The 23,152-nt window shown below is 41.9% G+C and overlaps 1 protein-coding gene across 11 annotated transcripts in view; it reads left to right on the forward strand.

The window, feature by feature from the left end:
- Window positions 1-23,152, forward strand: part of BCAS3 (BCAS3 microtubule associated cell migration factor) — a 590,230-nt gene that overhangs the window by 145,013 nt on the left and 422,065 nt on the right. For all 11 annotated transcript variants that reach the window (XM_014581354.4, XM_014581355.4, XM_025179224.3 and 8 more), the window contains exon 13: window positions 686-779. In XM_014581354.4, the coding sequence (XP_014436840.1) occupies window positions 686-779 (94 nt within the window). The remainder of the gene's footprint in view (window positions 1-685; window positions 780-23,152) is intronic.

The raw sequence follows: 23,152 nt of genomic DNA on the forward strand, positions 1-23,152 counted from the left end.
GGTTTTGCTGAGGACAAAGTCCACCTACCAGTCTGAGGAAAACGGGTCAGATAATTACACAGCTTCTCTATGGCTGCTGCTTGAGTCTCCTCGATGGAACAGGAGAGTCGGTTCGGAAATAGGAAGTTGCTGCCCCTGGATCCTCCTAGTCCAAGGCCTACTAGCAACACTCCTGCCTCAACCTGCAGCAATTTAGACTCGGAGCCAGGGTACAGAATCCCACTGAAACCTGTTCTGCAGCCACTAATGCTCCATGAAGCGGAGCAGCAGTCGGGTTAGTTAGATCAGTCAATGATAAGTTAAGGGGACTCCCCATGACTCATGTAATATGTCCAGTTTTTCACAGTCTGCAGTACGGAAGCTATATGCTTTAAAAATCCCTCCATGTCTTCCACAAAAGAATGCAGAAAACTGTGCAGTTTTGTCTGGATGTTGCCTATAGTTTTACATATATTAATATTTCTCATTCAGGCAAGTATGCGTATTTTGTAAAATGGATGTTCAGATGTTTGTAATCCCAGCGTGAATTTCCACTGCTCATGAAGAAGCCAGTACGTTTTCTACTCTTATCTTTAAAATTCTGCAGAAGTGTTTGGGTATAGAATGACCGTGCAACTTTGACTGCATCAGGATTGTACCATACAGAAGTACCTAACCTTCCTTTGTCTCCATTGATATTATGCAGGTGCTCGTTAGCGAGGATTCTGATAGCAATGGAATTGTGGCCCATTTCCCTGCTCATGAAAAGCCTGTTTGCTGCATGGCTTTTAACCCCAGTGGTAAGTTCTTTTGCCATCGTTCATTTTGTATCGTATCATATGTGAAAAGTAAAACTTGTGGTCATGTGTATTATGGGTTTTGTTTTCAGGGAATTAAAAATTACATCAGCCTTTTAGTAGTCCCTCAGCGTACATGCACATGATGACTTAATAAACATTGGTATATGAAGTCCTTTAGTTGAGTGTTGAATATCAATTGAAAGAGGCCATGTCTGTACTTACTGTGCCGGAGATCAATCTTCTGGCATTTGATGTAGAAGGTCTAGTTAAGACCCGCTAAATCGAATGCTGAGGGACTCTGGCTGGCGCTGGCACTTCTGGCAGTCATGAGGAGTAAGAGAAGCCAATGGGAGCATTTGCTCCTGTTGGCCTTCCTCTGTGAAGATGGTGCTAAGCTTGGCTTACGGTACGCCGACTTGCATACCTTAAAATTAGCTTCTGGTCAAGTGTAAACCTGGCCAGGGATTGCAATTAATTTTGTCATTTCTGGCCCTCTCAGGCTCAAACAGCTATAATGAATGAAGGAACAGAATGACTAATATCTGTAGTAATAGATATAGCTGGAATACTAAGGGAAATTAATTAATTAGGTTTCCTAATATGCTTTCTTACCAGAAGTTAGGGACCATAACTTTCTTCAAATGTTTCTTCATCCTAGATTTGAGAATAAAATGAGTAGTTTTAATTACATTAATATCCTTAAGGTGATTTACGGTGACAATCGATGTTTCGTTAATATGCAACTCAAGATTCTGCCCTCCCTTTCTTTGGAGTTCTGCGAGACTTGATCTGAAAATATTTTAAAAACCTCAAAGAAAGCACCTTTCCTCCGCTTTCCTCTTTGCAGATGAAAAATGGTTGTGGGCAGGTGCAACTCATCCTGTTAGTGAATCTTGTCCACTTGACAAGCAATATGTTTATTAATCTTAAGACTGAGAAATAACTTTTTGATTGACTGCACAGTGGTCAGTAAAAGGGTCAGGGAATCAACATCTTCCGCTTGCCTAAATGAATGAGTTTGAAAATGTAGTAAATGCCCTGAAGATCCTGAGAATGAAGTCACATTTCAAAGAATGAAAACTGAATGTATGTCTTGTATATCTTCACTTGTGGTGACCAGTCGGGCTGATTTTGACATCCCATCTGTTATGTCAAAACTCCTTAATAGTAGTATGCAGTTCAAAGCCTCCTTACCATTAGTGCTTTTGACATAAAAAGCTGTATTCTTATCCCATAGTTTGTGGATTTTATCATGTAACTCTCTCTGGGCATTAAGGTGAGAATATACTCTGTGGCTGCGTCTAGACTGGCAAGTTTTTCCACAAAAGCGGCCGCTTTTGCGCAAAAACTTTCCAGCTGTCTACACTGGCCACTTGATTTTGCACAAAACCATTGATGTTCTACTGTCCGAAATCAGTGCTTCTTGCGCAAATGCTTAAGCCCTTTTCCGGAAATGTTTTTGTGCAAGAGGGCCAGTGTAGATAGCTAAAAACTGTTTTGCGCAAAAAAGTCCCGATGGCGAAAATGGCGATCGGGGCTTTCTTGCACAAAACTGCATCTAGATTGGCATGGACGCTTTTCTGCAAAAAATGCTTTTGTGGAAAAGCATCCGTGCCAATCTAGACGCTCTGTTCCGCAAATGCTTTTAACGGAAAAACTTTTCCGTTAAAAGCATTTGTGGAAAATCATGCCAGTCTAGACGTAGCCTGTATGTTGTAGAATGGTGATTTTTCTTTACTGTTCTCAGTCTTCTGCGGTTGGAACAAAAACAATGCCTAGAGCATAGGTGGTGCTGAGAAATAGAAATAAATAGTTATTATCTTTGGAATGCGATAAACATTAATGAAATACCATTTAAAAAGGGAAATGTAAATTAGAAAATGGAAAACACTTATGCACCAACAGATTTTGTAATTACTGTATAGCTGGAGGTAGGTATTTGCAAATATATTAGAATGCCTCAGCTTTTTTTCTCTGTGTGATCATGCAAAACATACAGGAAAATCGATATGTTACAATAATACAGTTTGTGTGCAACAAAAGCTGATAGAGTGAGGCAGGATACCCCCTGTAAGCAATCATTAAACAAACTAGATTGCCAGTGTATTTATAATGTGACAAAGATATCCACGTAGATATTTCTAATGCACCCCTCTGAACAAGGGACTAGTTTGTGATGATTTAATGAAAGGTAATAGAGCAACAGCTACAACAGGCCCATACACAGGGGGCTGCGAAGGGTGAAATGCCCCCCCCCCCCCCACTGTCCTTCATGGTCCGATTGCAGGCAACCTAGGGAAGAAAGGGGCGGAGCATTACCTCCACCTCCCTCCCTGTGCTCCAGCTGGCTGGGGGAAAGCAGGGAGGCGCGCTGTCCCAGCCTCTTGCCCCTGTGCTCCTGTCACGAGCGAGGCCGGGTGTGGGGTTGGGCGGCAGGAGGCACAACAGGAGGCCAGCCACTAGCCCTCCCACAGTTTGCCCCTCCCCCCCGAAATTCCTGCGTATGGGCCTGTACAACACATGGAAATGTCACACTATAAACATTCCTCTTAGATGGGGCAGTTTGTTTGGCTTCACTATAGGACAGTGCTGGACAAACTGTAGCCTAAGGAGCATGCACAGCCCATTGGAGTTCTATGTGTGGCCTACGAGACATTTTGTTTACTGTTGCCCATGCACCGAGTTGCCAGATTGTGCTGATTTGCATTCATTTAGGTTTTTTCCTACCGGGATTTACTGAAGATATGTGCACCTAAAGCAAGGACACGTGAAGTGAGGTGCCTGCTGATTGCACTCAACGTTGACTGAGTGTCGTGCGCTCCTTCTGCATCCAGTCAGAGTACTGTTATGGTTCAGTTGGCACAGCCCACAAATTCTAGGCCGTGAGCAAAACTACCCTATCCCGGAAGACTGGCGTGGTTACAACAATCACTGAGATGGAGGAGGCCACTCCTGCGGCCCACGCGCTAGCCCAGGTTGCCCCTCACTGCTGTAGCACAAAGATTAGAAAAAAGGCCCTACGAAGAGAAGGAGAAGGGGGAAGGAGTGATGTCAGTAGATGAACGCTAGCGTCATTTGTGGCCTAATAGCTTTCTGTTTTTTATTTTTTTGTTTACCTTCCTAAATCTTATTATGGGTCTGATTCAAAGTCTATTGAAAACAATGGACGGAGTCCCTAGAGTGCATTGGGCTTTGGATACGGCCCCCAAAGCTTGTCTGCTGCTGATCGGTGTTTGCCAATACGATTTTTTTTTTTTAAGTCTGAGGCAAATCTATTTTTTGCCATTTCTTTTTGCATTAAAACAGGCTGAAAAAAATAAATCTTTCCCTATTTGTACAAATTATTATGCTCCCCTCACGCAGGTAACTAAAAAACAGTTAACCTTTGAAAGGAAAAGTTGGTGTATAATTAGTGTTTATTTTGGACTAAATCCATGACCATGTTTGAAAAAAAAAATTGGTTGGATAATAAAATAATAAGCAATCGAATCAGCACTTCTGAGTACTCTGAGTGGCTGCTTAAATGTTTAGCAGAATGTGAAATATCCCTGCACAACTTTTCCCTGGAGCCACCCTGGCAGTTAGCAGGCTGCTGCTGAAGCAGTTGGTATTGTGAGTGTTGTCTTCTAAAACAGACAGCAAATCCTGCTTAAAAACTGCCTTAGCAACAGTGACTGATGAAAATCATGGGGAACACAAATTGCAAATTCTGACAGTGTAGGGCAGGGCTACTCAACTTTGGAAACCCCAGGAGCCACAGTGATACTCCCAGCACATGCTGAGGGCTGCAACTTAAGTGTGGTTATATATACATGCAAGTATACATGCAAATAGCTTCTTTTACACTGATGGGCATGAATACAAAGGTTTAGGCAAGACGGCACAACACGCAAGCCCTATTTAAGTCAGTTCTGCTGATATTAATAAAATACAATATTTCCCTGATTTCCACCCCCGTGACAGCACTTTTAATGAGCAACAACAGTCCAGGAATTGAACTACTAAAACGCATATCAACAGAATGCCATTATATTGACTCGCCGTTGTGGAGCATGTTCCCAGTGGAAGCCATGTTCAAAGGATCCCCTCTGCAGGCCGTGTTGAACTCTACATAAAACTGCACCACGGGCTGCATGTGACCCACGTGCTATTTGTTCAATAGCTCTGGTGTAGGGTGTCTTCACAATTTTTTTTGCCTGTTTCAGAAACTGCTGTGCTTTTATATAACAAAAAAATTAATCGCACATAGTCTTTGTGTGGGTTTTTTCTTTCTGTTTTACAGCTGCAAACTGATGCTGGGGGTTAACCCATAGATTCCCTAGATTTGCTGGGATTTGCCAAAATCCTGGGCCATCCATATACTGTCCTTGCCTTTCCTCTTGAAATTGTCAAGATAAATCAATTAATTTTGAAATAAGGAAGCAGTTGATTAAAGGTAAAAAGAATGGGTATCTCCCATGGTGATTTCATCTTTGGGAATAATCAATAAAGGGTAACAAGACAGATATGCACCGGCCACTGAATTAAATTGAGCTGATCGCTATAGTAATTTCCCACAGAAAGAACATTGTGTTGTAATACAAGCGAAGAAGATTGAAGCCCATATTATGTGTTTTCTTTGACATTTGAGATGTCAACTTCACTTTTACCATTGATGCCAGCATTTGTTTGACAGCCAACAGGCACATTTCTTATACAGTACTCTTGTACTGGTTTTGGATGGGAGCTTAGTAACACCCCAGGTGTCATATGTAGGTACCTAGTCATTATGCTGTGAGCTTATTTGCTAACTGAAAATTATTAACTCTTTTTAGGGAGAATTTGTCCGGGTATTTTGCATATCCCTTTTTATATAGAAAATTGATATTAATTTCATAAATGTTACTAGATTTCAATTCTCAAAATTGCCAGATTTATTTATCTAGAGCCAAACATGTTGGTGGGTACTTTGGAGACAGAAATAAAGATAAGCTCCCTGCTTTGAAGAGCTCACGTTCTGCTTTGAGACATCTGGTTTTGAATAAATGCAATAAATGTTGTAAGTAGTAATTCCGCACTGCTAAGTGCATGACCTGGGCACTGGATGCAAGTATGCAATACCCAGATCTGAGTTCAGGGCACTAGTTACCTAGCACTACGGCACATGGGCTCTTCTTTCATGCTGCTGCCTTTTTCAGAACCAACGCCTGAGTTTGTGTAAGGCTGGGGGGCTTTTTTGCAGTAAATGAAATTTTCTGGCTGTTCCAGTTGCTGAGATACTCCATTCCCTTGGCTGATAAAGCAGAGATGTCTGCTTGGGGTTGTAGAATGACAGCTCTTCAAGGCATGATGTGCTTCACTAATTTCACTGCCTGCTCATTTACTCAGAAAATCTACACACTCCACCAGGAGTGACAGCTCATTTTAGCACCAGGATCCAGTGTGTTTGGGAGAGTCCTGCTGCTTCTCCTCTCTGCCTTCACCCAATCAAGGAGATAAGCTCAAGGAGCTTCAGAGCCAGCACCATGTCTAAGCCTCCTTGAATGCCAGGGAAGCCGACGAAGTTCAGCATGACTGTCAAGGCTCATCAAGGGGAAGCCACAGCCAAGGAGGCAAATTCACACACCGATGAAGGGGATGTAGAGAAACTAGAGAGATCACAAATGATTGTATTCTGAGAATCTGCACAAGTGCATCTCTTATATGGAAAGAACTTGGGAGAGGACCTTTATTGCCCTTCAGTTCAAGTTTCTGTCTGAATTAAAGACCTCCAGCCACTACTTCGTTATTAAAAATTTCTACCTTGTGAATAAATTGTGTGGTGATGTCAAAGATCAGTCCCCTTTCTATGTCCATTATTTCCCTTATAAAGTTGTAGACTAGGGCTACTCAACATTCGGCTTGTGGGCCACATGTGGCCCGCGATGCGGTTTGGGTTTATGAAGGGCACAACACACAGCCCGTGAGTGGTAGCCAAAACAATAAAGTAGTCAATTTAATGGTCTTCTGTTGATATGCATTTTAGTAGTTAAATTCCTAGACTGTCATTGCTCATTACAAGTGCTGTCATATGGGTGGAAATGGGGCAAATGTTACATTTTATTAATATCAACAGAACTGACTTAAATGGGGCTTGCATGTTGTGTAGTCTTGCCTTCATCTTGTGTCCATGTCAGTCAGCGTGAAAGCAGCTATTTGCATATATATTTGCATGTATATGCAACTACACTTAAGTTGCGGCTCTCGGCATGTGCTGTGAGTATCATTGTGGCCTAGGGTTGCCAGATGGTTGAAACAAAAATACCAAACACCATGCCCTCTCCCCCCCCCCCCCCCAAAAAAAAACCACTGGGAAAAAATTCTGTTGAAGGGGAAAAAAAGGGGGAGGGGGGAGACCAAAGTTGTTGGGGGAGGGGGAAGGATTTATTAAGCCAAATAAAATAAAATAAAACAGCATATCCCCTTTAAGTGCAGGGAAAGGAACAGGGGGATGGTTGAGCACAAAGACCCAGGTCTTTTGGCCGACAGCCATTTTGTGCCGGCAGCTTTGGGGAACCAGGTAAGCATGAGGGCTGGGGTTGGGGCAGGGGGAGGCCGGGCACTGAGTGATTGTAGGGTTGCCAGGTGCCCAACATTTTCGCCACCTGGCTGGGGAAAAATTCACAAAATACCGGACATCTTAGGTGTCCGGTATTCTCTGAATTTTTTTACTGGACAGGAGGCAAAAATACTGGACTGTCCAGGAGAATACCGGACACTTGGCAACCCTATTGTGACCCCCAGGGCATCCAAAGTTGAGTAATCCTGTTGTAGACACTGAACAGTCAATATTGCATAGGCCTACGTGGTCACATAAATGTATTCTAGGATGCCTTTACTAAAACAAAGTAACTAGGTGTGACTTCCTTTTTGAAGTTTGCTACAGATGGTGGCTTTTGTCTGTGATCTCCCATTCTGTGCACAAACAGTAGCCATCATATTTGAATTAGGGCTAGCATTAGCTAGACTTCCATATCACCCACAAGTCTGCATCAGTGGTTGTACCTCTGATTTGGGCCTTTCTTTGCTTAGACTTACAAAGACATGAATACTGATGTGGAAGCATTGGTTGTGCACAGACAGCAATTTATTTCTCTGTTGTGCTGTGTAAATGCACTATTGACACTGTACCGTGTAGGCAGCATGCCGGAACCGTTAAATGTAGTTAGGATAAAAGTTTGCACAGTTCTTTTTTCACGTCAGAACTTTTCTTCTGTGAATTTCACGCAATGCGATATTACTGTGCTGTACATTTTTCTCAGCAGGGATTAAGCTTTAAACTCATTTATAATGAAATATTTAAACAGGTACAAACAGTTTACAAAATGTCATGGCTATTACAGTACCATGGGAAAAAAATTGTTTGCTATGTAATGTAAATTGACAAGAGCTCATTAAGTAAACTCTGTATCAAGGCACCCTGGACTAAATTTTGGGAGGTCACAAACAGAAGGAATACACCAGAGGGGGTTATTTAATTTAAGATGTTTATGAAAAAGCCTCCAACATTGTAAAGTGCTGACGATACTCTGCCAGGAATTGTAATTGTGCGTAAGGTTTAAAAAGGAAAGGAGGAGAAAAGGGATTACCAAATGGGATCTATTGCTTCATGATAATCTACACAAGACTAAACTAGAGATTGTCTAGACTAGAGACTGTAGGAGCCAGGCAAATGTCCCTTTTATTAATTAAATTGCATTATTAGATAGGTTATAATTTACAAAGGAAAAAAAAGCCACCCTATGAAATGTTAGAAGTAGTCTGGTAAAGCCAATTTAGTTTGTTCCATCTTGCCATACAGACAAGTTAAGAAGCTTATTTGCTACTGTCAGAGACTGGGATAGGTGGACTACTATTCTGATCTGTTATTTATGGCAATTCCTATACCCTACTGTCTGAAAACTTTTTCCTTTCCATCTGATGCCCCATCACCCTGCAATATGATTTCCGGTCTAAAGCATTCACTCTGCCACAACCAGGCTGCTGATGGGGGAAATGGAGGAAGAGGGGCCAATTGCGCAGGGGCCCTGCGTTTCGGCAGCAGTGGCAGCTGGAGCCCTGAGCTGGGGGGAATCAGGGCTGACTGCCCTAGGTCCCACCCCTTTTGCCCTAGGCTCCGCCCCTTCCAGGGGTGTGTTGCTGGGTCCCCCTCACACCTTGCCCTGGGGCCTATGGTGGCTGTCAGCCCTGCTGGCCACAACTGTTTTCATGTGATTGGAATACTGGCCCAGACCTAAGACCTCAGTAAGGGCACTTTTGCATAGCAGCGTTATTCTGGAATAACTGACGTTATTCTGAAATCACGTAGTCCACATCTACACAGCAAGCCGTTATTTCAAAATAATGTCGAGCTGGAGAACTTCTTACTCTGACCGCTGTAACCATCATTGTACGAGGAGTAAGGGAAGTCGGAGGAAGAGCGCTTTTTCTCGGACTTCCTGCTGGTTAGACTACGCCAAAAGCCGAAATAAGCTATTTTGACTCTAGGCTATGCAATTGATGTAGCTCAACTGCTGTGTAGACATGCCCTAAGTGTAAAAGAGAAGTGGTTTTCAAGTTTAATGAGCATATGGTAAAATACAGTGTTGAAATTTGGAGGGTAGTAATGTCATGCTTCTTTTCCCCAGTGATCTCGCTGTAAGCAGCCAGCATTGAGAAGTTAATGCAGAGCTTATAGGTTTCTACTCCTAATTGTTTCCTCCACTAAATCTGGGAAGTGCTCTGAACTGTAAATGGGAAATCAGGTTTTTACAAATTTAGAAAATCCATAAACTTGCATTATTTTATTCTAATCAAAATAGTAATAATGCCATTTGCACCGAGGACATTTTTTCAAATAAGTTCCAAATGCAAGTTTTATGGCTTTTTCCTAACTTTATCACCATCTGATTTTTAAACTGCTTCAAACCTTCAGTGTTTGGCTAAGTTCCCACACACCTCCCAACTGCCTCTCTGTGCAGCATTTCTGAATGGATTTCTTTCAAGACCTTTTAGGGTCCCTAATGCTGTAACTACTTAGCCTTTAGTTGCCATGCGCATTCTGGCAAGCTATTTTCATAGGTTATATAATAGACCCATTAAGAACAATACTACTTGTTAAAATGTATTGCACTAAGTTTGGGGAAGTCTGTAAAATAACATAAGCAGGCCACTTTACTCCTTCCATATACCTAATTCTGTGTGATCCTATGAAGCATTCTTTGTGAAACAGCAGAGCGTACGTGCTTTATACATGAATGTTCTAAAAAAAAATGTTGTGTGCCTTTTAATGAGAGTTAGACTGAAAGATCATAGAAAAATTATGCAAATCCATCCATTGCTAGAAATGGGAAACAGCCAGCAAATAGTTTAACATTGTGTTGCAAACCAGAGCAGAGAATGATCTCCAGGGTAAAGTTAAAAATACAGTAAAATTCACATGACGGAATAACACTGCAAAATGAACTGGAGAGAAAATACTGCTTGGTTGACTCTCTGGCATGCAATCTGTGCTGTATGGTTTCTATTCATAGAAGTGAAATTAAAGGATGCCGTTAAACACAGTTGTGAAACGTTCAGTCCAACAGCTGCATTGAGTTTGTTTTTCAATTTCTCATTGCCTTTCTTGTTTATTAGCTGTGACTCTGAGGTCGGAATTAAAACAAATATTTTAATGGCAGTATTTATGATGTTGGCAAGGAGCGTGATGGCTTAGTACTGTGATCTGGACAAGACTCGATATGGGTGGTGTGAGGTAGTCCCTTCAGGCTTTAAACAGTCACGATTGGCGAGATTTTTCAAAGTATAATGCCTGTAAATCACGCAACTGATAAGCATCATGGGCTCTGTACTTTTCAATTCCATTAATGAACTGGGCATGCTGAAAGGAATTCTGAGGGGGCCACAAAGGAAAAATTCTTATGGATTTTAGTTTGTGAAACGATACAAAATTCCTCAGTTCATTTTCACAGCTCTGACGTATAAAGGCCTTTTATGAACTGTGATAATTGAAACCAACTGGGACGTAAATTATCCATGTTTGTTTAGAATTCAGAAATTGTTATATGTGCTTTTAAGAGTAATATTAGAGTACATGGTCCTTAAGCAGTAGACCATCTTATTATTTTAGTACATTGTCTTTACTTGGCCACATATAAAAGCAAATATTAGAGTTTTTGCTTGTGATAAAGTTATATATTAGTTGCTAAAAGTATTCTAATCCACTGACCGGTAAGTTTTATAAAGCCAAAGGTAATTCACTTCCTGAGACAAACATAAGATACATGTTTTGAAATCTGAGTCCAGGCAGATCTAAAATATAAATAAAATAGATTTTTAAATTACGTCCACCAATGCTTGTGAGAAATTAGCTGATTTTTCCTCTACATAGTAGGTCAATGGAAACATTAATAGGCGTAATCCTATTAACTGCACTTTATAAACAGTGCAGCTGAAAGGGCCATATTATCTTGTAATGCTAAAGGAGAACCCATAGGGAGTTTGTAGAATCTCCATCTCTGGAGATATTTAAGAGCAGGTTAGACAGACATATATCAGGAATGGTCTAAATGGTACTGGGTCCTGCTGTGAGGTCAGGGGACTGGGCTTGATGACCTCTCAAGGTCCCTTTCAGTTCTAGTGTTCTATGATTCTATGATATATTTTAATTAACCTCTTAGTAGCGTTTTTGGAGTGGATGAAAACAATTATGTGTGGAGGTTGAAAATCATGTTGATTAAGTGTTTATATAAATAATAGTGATATAAGATGAAAGATGTTCTATCATTTGTTGCTCAGTATCTGTGCTGTAAATGACACCAGACTGGTAAATGTGACAGTAAGCAAGTGTATCATCCTTTGTACCTTGAGCAGTTGGCCCTCTTCTTGCTAATGTAAATGGTATTATTAGGCCTGGATAAAACCAATAAAATTGTCTTCCAGTTCTAGTTTCTGAATGTGAACCTTCAATGTACATAGCAATATCTGTTTTTTTGTGGAAAGCACTTCTGACATTGAACTCAGTTCATCAGAAAATTGTCATTTGGAAAGGGGAAACATTTTTGAGTGGGAAAATGTTTGTATTTTCTGTTGCACACAGCAGCTGGTGAAAACAGATTATGGCATCTATTACTCTTTCTTGGTCCATGTTATAATCCTCAATTAGGATTTTGGGGAATTTTGAAGCACAGCAATGAATGTTTCTCCTTGGATTAGCTGTGCTTCTGTATTTGCTCACTGTGTTGTGGTAGAAAGCCCACATTAAAGCCAAAAGCTATCCTTCAGCATTTTGTATGGAAATTGTCCTTAAGGAACTTAAACTGGGCTCTTTGGGCTAGTGACATTTGAGGAGTCTTAATCACTGGCCCTTAATTACTGGTTTGTAGACTACTTTTTAGATGCATAATGGCATTTAGCTTGTGAACAGCATTTTTACAGTAATTTGCATTCATTTTGTTGTCCTTAGTCTGATTTCATTCCATGAAATTCAAATAATGAGTTTTGGCATGTTCATTTATCTAGCATTTGGGTTTACAAGGTTTCGGGGGGAGGTGTTTGTTTGTTTCTTTTTGTTTTAACCCTTACAATAGATGCAATAAATAGGTTAAATTCCCTGTGGCTGACAAAAGATGGTGCATTTTGTACCACTGGCTCTCCCTTGAGGTTCCCATAAGAGAAGCCTAGTTTTAGTTTATGGTGGAGTTTCCTTAGGAGTTCCATTGATGAAGGCTGTGGCTGGAGTGCATAGAATCACCATAAACTAGGGATATATCCTGTCCCCAGCTATACCACCCATGTTTCAGGTTATGCTGGCTACTTCTTGCACTTTCTGGCTGTTATGGAACCTGGCAGAAAGATTGAATCTGAACGTGCAAAAGGTGGAAATATCATTTGAAGACTGCTGGTGGAATTAATTTGTGAACCTGGTTTGTACCAGGTTCCTGGGCCGCTTGTCTTTCAACGATCATCACAAAATGGCAACATTCCTGATGACTTGATAGTGGGGATGCCAGCTATTCACTGCGGTTACCAACACATAGATGTGTATCATTTGAATTCCGTTTTCTTTTTTGCTAATAAGTGGGGCTAGTCTTCCATCTCTGCAGAAGAATTGCTGGCTCACATTGATGGACAAGGTCTGGCTCCTTCGCCCTCTGAGGAAATTATAGGAATCAGGCATTTTAGCCACCCAAAGTGTTCTAGTGGTTTCCTTAATTTGTTCATACTAACACCTTAAAATAACACAAATGTGTCTCTTCTGATTTGCCCACAGGGGAACACTTTGTGAGCTAAATGTTTCATTTATTGTTACAACTCTGTTTTCATACACCGATCTCAAAGTCCATTTCAAAGGAAGGTAGGTCTCATTATCCCCACTTTATTGAGGCATGGAGAAGTTTGTTTACTTTTTAAAAAGCACCCTCTAATTTTTGGGTGCCTCAGTTTTTAGGTGTCCAACTAGATTTTAGGTGCTGAGACACCTACAGCATCAGTTGTCTTTAGTGGGAATAGCTGAAGCTTATCCTCTATGCAATATTGTGGAATCACAACCTTTGAAGGTTTCAAAGAACAAATAAGACCAATACCTGGCAGAGATGGTTTTAGGTATTCTTGGTCCTGCCTCAGCTTGAGGGATTGGATTAGATGGACTCCTCAGGTCCTTTCCCTTCCCTTTGTCTGGAAATGGGTGACAGGAGAGGGATCATCTGAGGATTATCTGTTGTGTTCCCTTCCTCTGGGGCATCTGGCACTGGCCATTGTTGGCAGACAAGATACTGGGCTAGATGGACCATTGGTCTGACTCATATGGCCGTTCTTATGTTCTTCCTGTCAGCCGACAGTCAGGGCAGTGTGTGTGTGTGTGTGTATGTTTCTGAGAAAAGGTTTAACGTCCGTGTCTTTACTGCTAGGACCGGGGTCCCGTCGCAGAGGGTGGCCAGCAGGCCAACAGACGCCCTGTTATATAGGAAGAGCTTATTACATCTTAGATTTTAACTGCTAGAACACAAAGTTCCTTCGCAGCGGGCAGCCTGGGAAAGGCTGGAAAGGTGCCCCAACGGATCTTGTCACCTGGGAGTGACACAGATCCAAACGCCCAAGCTCACCCTATGTCTGTCCCTTTATGACCGGCTGAAGTTCTTTTAAATTGTGCTTGGTTCTATTACAGCAACTGAAGGAGTCAGGTTAAAACTTAAACAGTTACAGGTTTATTAAAGGAACTTATAAATCATATGGTTACAATGGCTGTTGCTGTATTTCATAATTATTAGCAAAATATAGATCTTAAAATGGTTACAGGAAAAAGGTAAAGATAGAAAATAGAAATAATGGTACCAAATGACAGCTTAATCTTTAAAGAGCGCTAACACTATGTATATATATACTTAAACAAAGGACCACATCCAGGTACAATTTTTACCCCTTTCTGTGCCTCTCGACTCCAGCGTGTCAGGCCAGGGCCGGTCTCTCAATTCCTAGGAAAGACGAATACGAGGTGGGCGTCCCCTCTGGAACCTCGGGAGATCAAACACCTAACCCGACCAGCAGATAGATGGTAGATTGACACTCAGAGTAAATGTGCTGCTGGACCCATCTTTATACCCCTGGGGGCCCGTATCCTCTTTCTTATCTAAGATGCCGAATTGTACTGGTCCGTTTTGTGGCGCCAGTTCTTACAAGCAAGTTTCAAGTTAATTTACACTTGCAAGAGAGATAACTAAATTGTGAATACTAGACATTTTTTTTTACTGGGCGAGAGATTCCTCCCCCCGCGGATGGATGTGTGTTCGTATCAATATGGGTTTGAGTCAAGGGCACTCCTTGGCAGCCTCTTGGTTAGCAATTGGCATATCTCTGTTTACAGCCATTCATGGTCACAGCAGCCTGGGCCTTCTGCTCTGTGTGCCCTGTATGCTCCAGGCAAGCAAAAATGGATGTTACAAGGGGGGGTTTCTGTCTGGCTACACTTCCCTCCCCACATTTCTGTGCTTCTGTGAAAATCATCTCCTGCAGTGGGAATCCTACTGTGGGCATCCAAAATGAATGTCCAGTTTTGGGAGTGTAGGCCTCGGTAACCTCTCCAAGTTCACAGAGACATAAGGCAGAGCTGTGACTAAAACCTGCTCCCAGTCCAGTGGCCTTGTCACTAGTAGTGGCAGTTTGCACACCAGGAACAGAATCAACCATGTTTTGTGACGTCTGTTCCTCTGTGGTGCACAGATGGAGCAGTCCCTGCATTCCAGACAGGACGGGATTGCAGTTTTATCTGGCTGCTGTCCAGGAGAGCTGGTTCAGGAGTTCCTTATTCCCTCCCCTCTTGCTTTCTCTCGAGCATCCATGCAGCATCTGGGTGACAATCTGGCCCAGAATCAGATTGGTTTTTTAAATGTCATAAAAGCAAGGTGTGTTGCAGTATTGTTGCAATGGCGCACAGAGCATCCTGTTTTAAGATTTTTGCTATTGTCTGCTGGACCTGAGCTGGTAAGTTTGGGAATATCATGGATGCATAACTGAAATCTGCTGGAGAGCACTGAGGCTTTTGTTTGTTTAATGCTGCTGAAAACATGGAAGGCAATGTCTGTGTGTTAGCTGATTCGTAGGTATGAGCACCCTTCATACAGTCATATCCATAAACAGCATTTGATATAGGAACAGGGTAAAAGTGAAAGGTGTTCTCTTTGCTAACATTTATGCAACATTTATGCAACCTAGATGGGGCTACTATAAGGTGGGTATATAACTGGCCAGATAACGGTTCTTAGGGTATGTCTACACTTGCACCCTAGTTCAAACTAGGGATGCAAATGTAGGCATTCGAAATAGTAAATGAAGCCGGGATTTAAATTTTTTGAGGAGTAACGTTAGTTCTAGCCAAAGGGTTTGATTTGAACTAATGCGGCCCGGAGTGCACTTCACTTTTGAATCAGCTGGGTTCTGAAACCGCGCACGGCCAAGATTATGCTAATGAAGTGCAGGGTATTTAAATCCCGGCTTCATTTACTATTTCAAATGCCTACATTTGCATCCCTAGTTCAAAATAGGGTGCAGGTGTAGACATACCCACAGAGAGGAGTTATTAATGGTTCACAGTCATGCTGGAAAGGCATAACAAGTGGAGTTCTGTGGGGGTCTGTTTTGGGACCAGTTCTGTTCAATATCTTTATCAACAATTTAGATATTGGCATAGAGAGTATGCTTATTAAGTTTGCAGATGATACCAAGCTGTGAGGGGTTGCAAGTGCTTTGGAAGATAGGGTCATAACTCAAAATGATCTGGACAAACTGGAGAAATGGGCTGAGATGAATAGGATGAAGTTTAATAAGGACAAATGCAAAGTACTCCGCTTAGGAAGGAACAATCCGTTTCACACACACAGAATGGGAAGTGACTGTAGGAAGTAGAACTGCAGAAAGAGATCTAGGGGTCATAGTGAACCACAAGCTGAATATGAGTCAAGAGTGTGACACTGCTGTAAAAAAAGCAAACATGATTCTGGGATGTATTAACAGGAGTGTTGTGAGCAAGACACAAGTCATTCTTCCCTTTTACTCTGCACTGATTAGGGTTCAGTTGGAGTATTGTGTTCAGTTCTGGACGCCACATTTCAAGAAAGACGTGGAGAAACTGGAGAAGTCCAGAGAAGAGCAACAAAAATGATTAGAGGTCTAGAGAACATGACCTATGAAGGAAGACTGAAAGAACTGGGCTTGTTTAGTTTAGAAAAGAGAAGACTGAGAGGGGACAGAATAGCAGTTTTCAAGTATCTAAAAGGGTGTTACAAGGAGGAGGGAGAAATATTCTTCTCCTTGGCCTCTGATGATGGGGCAAGAAGCAATGGGCTTCAATTGCAGCAAGGGAGGTTTAGGTTGGACATTAGGAAAAACTTCCTAACTGTCAGGGTGGTTAAACCCTGGAATAAATTGCCTAGGAAGGTTGTGGAATCTCCATCACTGGACATATTTAAGAGCAGGTTGGATCATCATCCCTGATAGATGTCTTAGTTGGTGCGTAGTCCTGCCATTAGGGCAGGAGACTGGACTTGATGATCTCTCAAGGTCCCGTCAAGTTCTAGTGTTCTATGATTCTATGATTTTCACCACAAAAAATCCAGTAGGTGGCTGTGGGTAGCTAGGAAAGATGAGGAAATTATCCTATAGTCTGATTTGTTTTATAGGAGAGACTTAAACACAGGAGTATTAAAGTACTAATTGGGGCTACAGTTTCTGAAAAGTACATAGATTCGGGCAGGGCTGGGAAACCCATAGCCCAGGGACCAGATATGGCCCCCAGCATGCTTGAATCTGGCCCCTGAGGATGGCATTCCAGCCCTCTTCTCCCCCCCCCACCCCGAAACCTTTCCATACAGGCCCTTGTACATTTGCTGTAGAGGTACCTGCTGGGCTTAGGCTGCTAGTATCTACTTACCATTTGTGTGGCTTCAACAGAAACAACATTTAAAATTGATTTTTCAACACAAAATCTTAACTAAGAGCTGGAAGTGTTATTGTTAAGTTAAATAGTATTGTTGCAGTAGGTAAACACTGTTTCAGTTTGCCACTAGAACTAAATTTTGAATTGTATATATTTTGCTTTAATTAGTATTCATAATTATTGGGTACAAAATTGTAAATTTTCAGTGAGTTTACAAGTTTAGAATGGGACATCTTCACAAGTTAGTTTGTAGTGTGAGGGCAGGTCGACACCACAGGGGAAGGTTGAATTAAGATATGCAGCTCCAGCTATGCTACTCATGTAGCTGGAGTTGACGTACCTTAATTTGAGTTTCCACGTGGTCTTCACAGCAAATGCTCCTGTCGACTTCACTTCACTCCTTACAAGGAGGAGGAGTACTGGCACCAATATGGGTGCCCTCTGAGTTTGATTTATTGGGTCTTTATTAGACCCACTAAATTGAACTACAGAAGACTGATCACAGAAGCATTAAACTTCCTGTAAGTGGAGATATAGCCTAAGACAGAAAAGATGCAAAAAAGCAGTTGAGGTTGGAGAAGGATTGCTACTGAGGAGAAAATATTTTTTGGGCTTCCTGGAAGAAATTGGTTTGAAGGAGGAGAAAGAGGGGTTCTTGGTGAACGGGCCATGGGGGAACATTCCGCATACCATTCATGAAGCCAACAATGCAGTGAGGAGAAAAGAGGAGCAGAAAAAAAAGTGATAGGGAGCAACAGGAGGAATATAGGGAAATGAATTGAAAGGTATACTTGGAGATGAGATTAAATTTGATTAGGTAAGAGAGAGGATTCCTGTCACAGATCTTGGAAGAGGGTCTGACTGGAAGAGAGAGGGGGCTAAAGGAACTTTGAACTTGCAGGAGAGTGAATTGCCAGTTTTACAGATGGAAAAACTGAGACACAGGGAAGTTGTGACTTGCTCAAGGTGACAAAGTGAATCAGTGGCAATGAAGAATAGAATCCAGAAATCCTGATTCCTACTTCACTGCTCCCACTAACTGATGGCACTTCAAGGTTATTTTATTCTTACACTTACAAAAAAAGATGTTATTAATTATGCAAGCATAGGAATAAGAAACAGTTTTTTTCAGATGGGAAATTAAAATCATAAACTTTAACTCACTTTAAAAAAAGCTGATGTTTTATAAATATCTGTTTTTGTCTCTTTAATTTAGTAAATAATTGATTTGCTTTCCAAAGGCGTTACTTCTGCCAGCTGAGCAACTGAGAGCTGTGAAGTGCAACACATCTAAATTTTAAATAATTACCCCCTCCTTGGCTAGGAAAGAGCTTTTCCATCCATTAATAACAAGAAAATTAATGTTGGGCCTGCAGTAAAACAGATTAAACTGTGTACCCCTTTGAATGCTTGACTGCACTTCCAACGGACCTGAAATTCCTCTGGTTACTTAAATGCTGTTTATTGAAATGTGATGGTGGTCTTGGGTTAATAGTTAAAGAAGTTTAAATTGGAATTTCTCTACAAAAGTTTCCCCTATTGATCGAAGTAAGTGGGCAGAAAAATACCTTGCTGGATTGTTGGGAAGCACTGATAATGCCTCACAGATTAACTAAGGTTTTTTTTCCCTTTGTCCATGTAGTGTATAAAATCTGAGTTTTATTAAACAAATTGATTAGCCACCTATTACAGCTCTAACGTAAATGCAGCCAGCTACTTTTTTGTTGTTTGCATTTTTCTAATGAAGGGAACTTCCTTTATGAATCTGCATAATTCATCTTGACCTTGGAATCTCTCGTAGATGCCATGTTATCTAGCATATATTGAGCCCTAATTATTTCAAACTAAAACAATTATCTGCTTTTCCAGTCTTTACTCTGACTTTGTTTTTCAGCATGAGCTGTTGCCTCTGAAGACGAGCCTGTTAGTCTGATATTATGATACGCTATGCAGTACTTGAAAAGACACAACTTTTTGCATTTGGCATCTACTGTATATGTTGGGAGTAGAGGTGCAAAATAATGCAGGAGAAATGGGCTGCTAAAAGTGCTTGATGATTAACTTATTCGGGGAAACTTAACTGGGGAATTTCTTTTTAAGAACAACAAATAAAGTTGTTGAAAACAGCAAGGCTTGAAAAATATCGACATTGTGGTTCAGGAGCAGTGGTTTGAATTTAACTGCCTCTTCATGTTGGTTAATTAGCTTACTACCAATAAGAATGTAGTATGTGGAGTAGGTTTTTGGGAAATTTCAACACTTCCTTTGCTCCATCTTATTCGAGTAAATTTCTTTCCCTACTAATCGTTTGACTCCCCATAGGTAAGCAATGATTTTTCATTTAATAGAAAGAATTACACTGCATGTAAAACTTGTCTGGTGAGGATTATAGGAGATACTATAACTAAAAAGGGGCTTATTTAATTGGAATTCAAAAAACAGACTAAGACCATATCTTCACTCCAGGGGTGATCGATGCTGCCACGATTGATCTTCCAGAGTTTGATTTAGTGGGTCTAGTAAAGATCTGCTAAATCAAACTGAGAGGGTGCCTCTGTTGGAGACCAGTACTCCTGTGAGAGTAAGGAAGGCCAATGGGAGTGTTTGCTCCCATCAGGCTCCCACTGTGAGGATGGTGGGAAAACTCAGATCAAGGTATGTTGACTCCAGCTACACAATTAACATAGCTGGAACTGTATATCTTGATTCGACCTTCCCCTTTACAGTAGACCTGGCCTTAGAAGTAAATCCAGTCTGCATTCTCTCTGGGTTTAATCCTGAAAGTGTCTCAGGAGGTTCTTGAATTGAAGAAAAGAAGAAGAAACCAAAGCTTTGTAATTCTGTGGTGTACAACTTCGTATCATTTTGGTGGAAGTAAGACATCTAAAAAGAGGCCCCCTCCAGGAAGATCATCTTCAATATGTATGATGTTTAATCTCCAAATTTCAGAAATATTACTAAGCATTACCACAAATAAATTAAATCTGTCATTCCCTTACTTTCTTAACCATCTGGCTTCATGTCTCTCTTATCACCTGAGTATTGAACCTACTATCAAAGCCAAACTGGAATATATCCCAGAACTCCACACTTAAGGAACTCATCTTCAAAATCAGCAGCTATGCAACTCCATACCACAGTTTATTGGCCTGTGCTACCCAAGTGTGTGTTCTGCCTGTATCTCCAACACCTTCATCCAAGTCCGAATAGACTACAGATTTGTGGAGGCAGGGGAGCGAAGCGGGGAAACATCTTGCAAAATGTTCCTTTTCTTTACCCAAACAATGTTCTGACCCAACACAAGATACCACAGAAGCATATTTTACTGTCTTGACGGGGTTGTGACCACTTCCCTCCCTGTGATTACACATGTTTTGCTGCTACCCGACAGGAGAACTCATTTTCAGAACTGTTTGTATCCCCCTCGCAGTTATGCTGTTTCCCACTGCTGCTTTTAAACTCTGTCTTGACATAAAGCCTTGTAGAGGCTGGCCCAATACCTCCCCACGCTGTTCAATGTATCAAACCATGGCAGCGTATTTATATTAGAAGACTTACCTGGCATTGCCCAGGTCCTTTAGGGCATGGGGCTGGGGCTGTGGGAGGTACAGGAGTCAGGGCAGGCCCTTGGGGATGTGGGGGGAGGCAGGACAGGGGGCTGGGAGTGTGGGGAGGGAGGAGTGAGGAGATACTCATAGTGGGGGGGGGGGGATTCTTCCAGCAGCACTCTCTCCCCTTCTGGCCAGTGGGGCCTTAACTCCTGCCAGTTCTCCCCCTCCCCTGGCTGCCAAGGGTCTTCTGTCTCCCCCAGCTGCTCCCAGGTTCAAAGGCCTGCTGTCTCTAACCCTCTAGGCCAGCATGCCCTCCCACCTCCGTGTGCTGTGGCCAAGGGCCAGGAAGGGAGGGGTTTGGTTACTTACCTGGTCTGGTGGCAGGCAAGATGGCAGAGTCCCAGCCCTGCTAGCCATTTTCTAGGTGGTGCAGCTGCTCCCAGTGGCTACTCTGCATATAGCTCACCTTTGTGGGCTTGTTGCCCCCAGTGGCCACTCTCAGTATTGCATCCCTCCTCTATTTGTCTGTCCCTCCTCCTTCCCCCCGCCTTTCCATGTGATGGAAAACAGTCCCATTCCTGGCACTTCCCGTTACTTTGGCTCAATCACACCCCGGCCTTCCTTTAAGTTAGAAGAGGAAGCTGCATCCCAAATTTGGTGGTCCTAGCTCTTCCCTTTTAGGAGGAGTTCTTGAACAAATGGACTCTCAGACAGATGCACACATCTCTAATGTAGATCAATAAACACGCATGCTTTCATTTTTCTGGATGCTGCTCAAATCAACAATTTTGATTATTTAAAAAAATCTATGGAATTGGCAAAAGGTAAAAAAAGTATTTAAACATTAATAGCCTTAATATTGTGTGTGTGTGTGTGTGTGTGTGTGTGTGTGTGTGTGTGTGTGTAACTTTGTGTCTGTACATATTAGAAATAGTTAGCCACACTTTTGAAATGCAGTAGCTTGCTGATGAATTCTAAGATTTGTGGCAAAGTAGATATTTTTCATTGGAAAAATCTACTGGGAGGACAGGATAAAAATACTTAAGACTCTAAGAAATTAACAACTATGCACTGTAGCTGAAACCCTAGAATGCTCTCTCAGTAGTAGTGGCCATGGATTTGTGATTGTTTTGAGAGGGAAATGAGGACAAGTTTAAAAGAACAGTCAGTTTGACTTGGTTGTCTTGTGGAGCTGTTTTCTTGGGCCTCTTTGCTCAGCCGTTCTTAATGTGTATTCTTCAGTTTGGGGAGGAAGAAAACATCCTGATGAAGGATTAAAAGTTACTGGGCCATCAATTGTACATCATGGTAGTTTGATGCAAATGTTAAATAGTGTTTTAATAAATAAAGCATAACTTGAACCATGTGTTAATCAAGGTAAATTAGCCTTCTTGTTTATTTCAAATTGTCCAGCTTTGATATGACATTTGTATTAATCGGGACACAGGGTGTAATAAACGCTCATGATTACATACAAGTGTTTGATGTTTTAAGTGTTTTGTTTGTTATAGGTTCACATATAAAAAATCAGATCCGATTTCTGAATAGGTCCAATTTGGTCATAAGACCAAATTCTAGGGCTGGGTTGGGCAAGATGCCACCCGGGGGCTGGATGTGGCTTGCCTCACTTTGATCTGGCCCGCAGACAGCATCTGGACGCTTTCTGTTTGTATCCTGCTGCCTGTGCCACTGAATTTCCAGGCTGTGGCTTAGGCAGCAGGATCCATTTTAAATGGCTCCCGGTCATGGTGCTACCTTGGCAGAGGCCGGAGCTGTGAGCCCTTTAAATAGCTGCAGCAACCCTGAGTGGCTGCCCTTTGCTGAGTTTTAATTCAAAGCCTCTGGCCCCAGACAACTCTGGGGGAGGCTAGTCGCCAGCCCCGCCCCTTCTGCCCTAGACCCCACCCCTTCCAGGGGATGGAGCCAGTCCATGACCATGTACCAAAATTCATTGCTCATCCCTGTTCTAGAGCTATGGCAAATGCCCCACACTGGGACACACACATGGACTTCCGAAACAGCATAAATATTTGCTGGTATTCTGGCTCATGTCAGCCCCATACAGCCCATACTGCTTATTCCAGGAGTGTGAGTAATCTGTCAGAAGAGTGGATGTGAATAGGGGCTGTTGCTGGGTCAGGACATAGATATTCTTAAACACATGGATTACGTTGGCTTTACAATGAAACATGGATATTTGGCTCCAGTTGTAGGTTTTGAGGAGTATCAGAATAGAAGCAGCCAAGCTGCAGTTCATGCCAAAACTGGGCCCACATGAGTGAAGTAGTTAATTCTAAAACTTGTAATGCCTGTATGTAAGATTGAGAGAAGCGTAAATTCAAGAGTAAAATGAATATGGACCAGATCATCAGCTACCGTAAATCAATGTAGCTCCA

The sequence above is a fragment of the Pelodiscus sinensis genome, chromosome 21 (assembly GCF_052426305.1).
Source record: "Pelodiscus sinensis isolate ZL-2025 chromosome 21, ASM5242630v1, whole genome shotgun sequence".
Taxonomy (NCBI): domain Eukaryota; kingdom Metazoa; phylum Chordata; order Testudines; family Trionychidae; genus Pelodiscus; species Pelodiscus sinensis.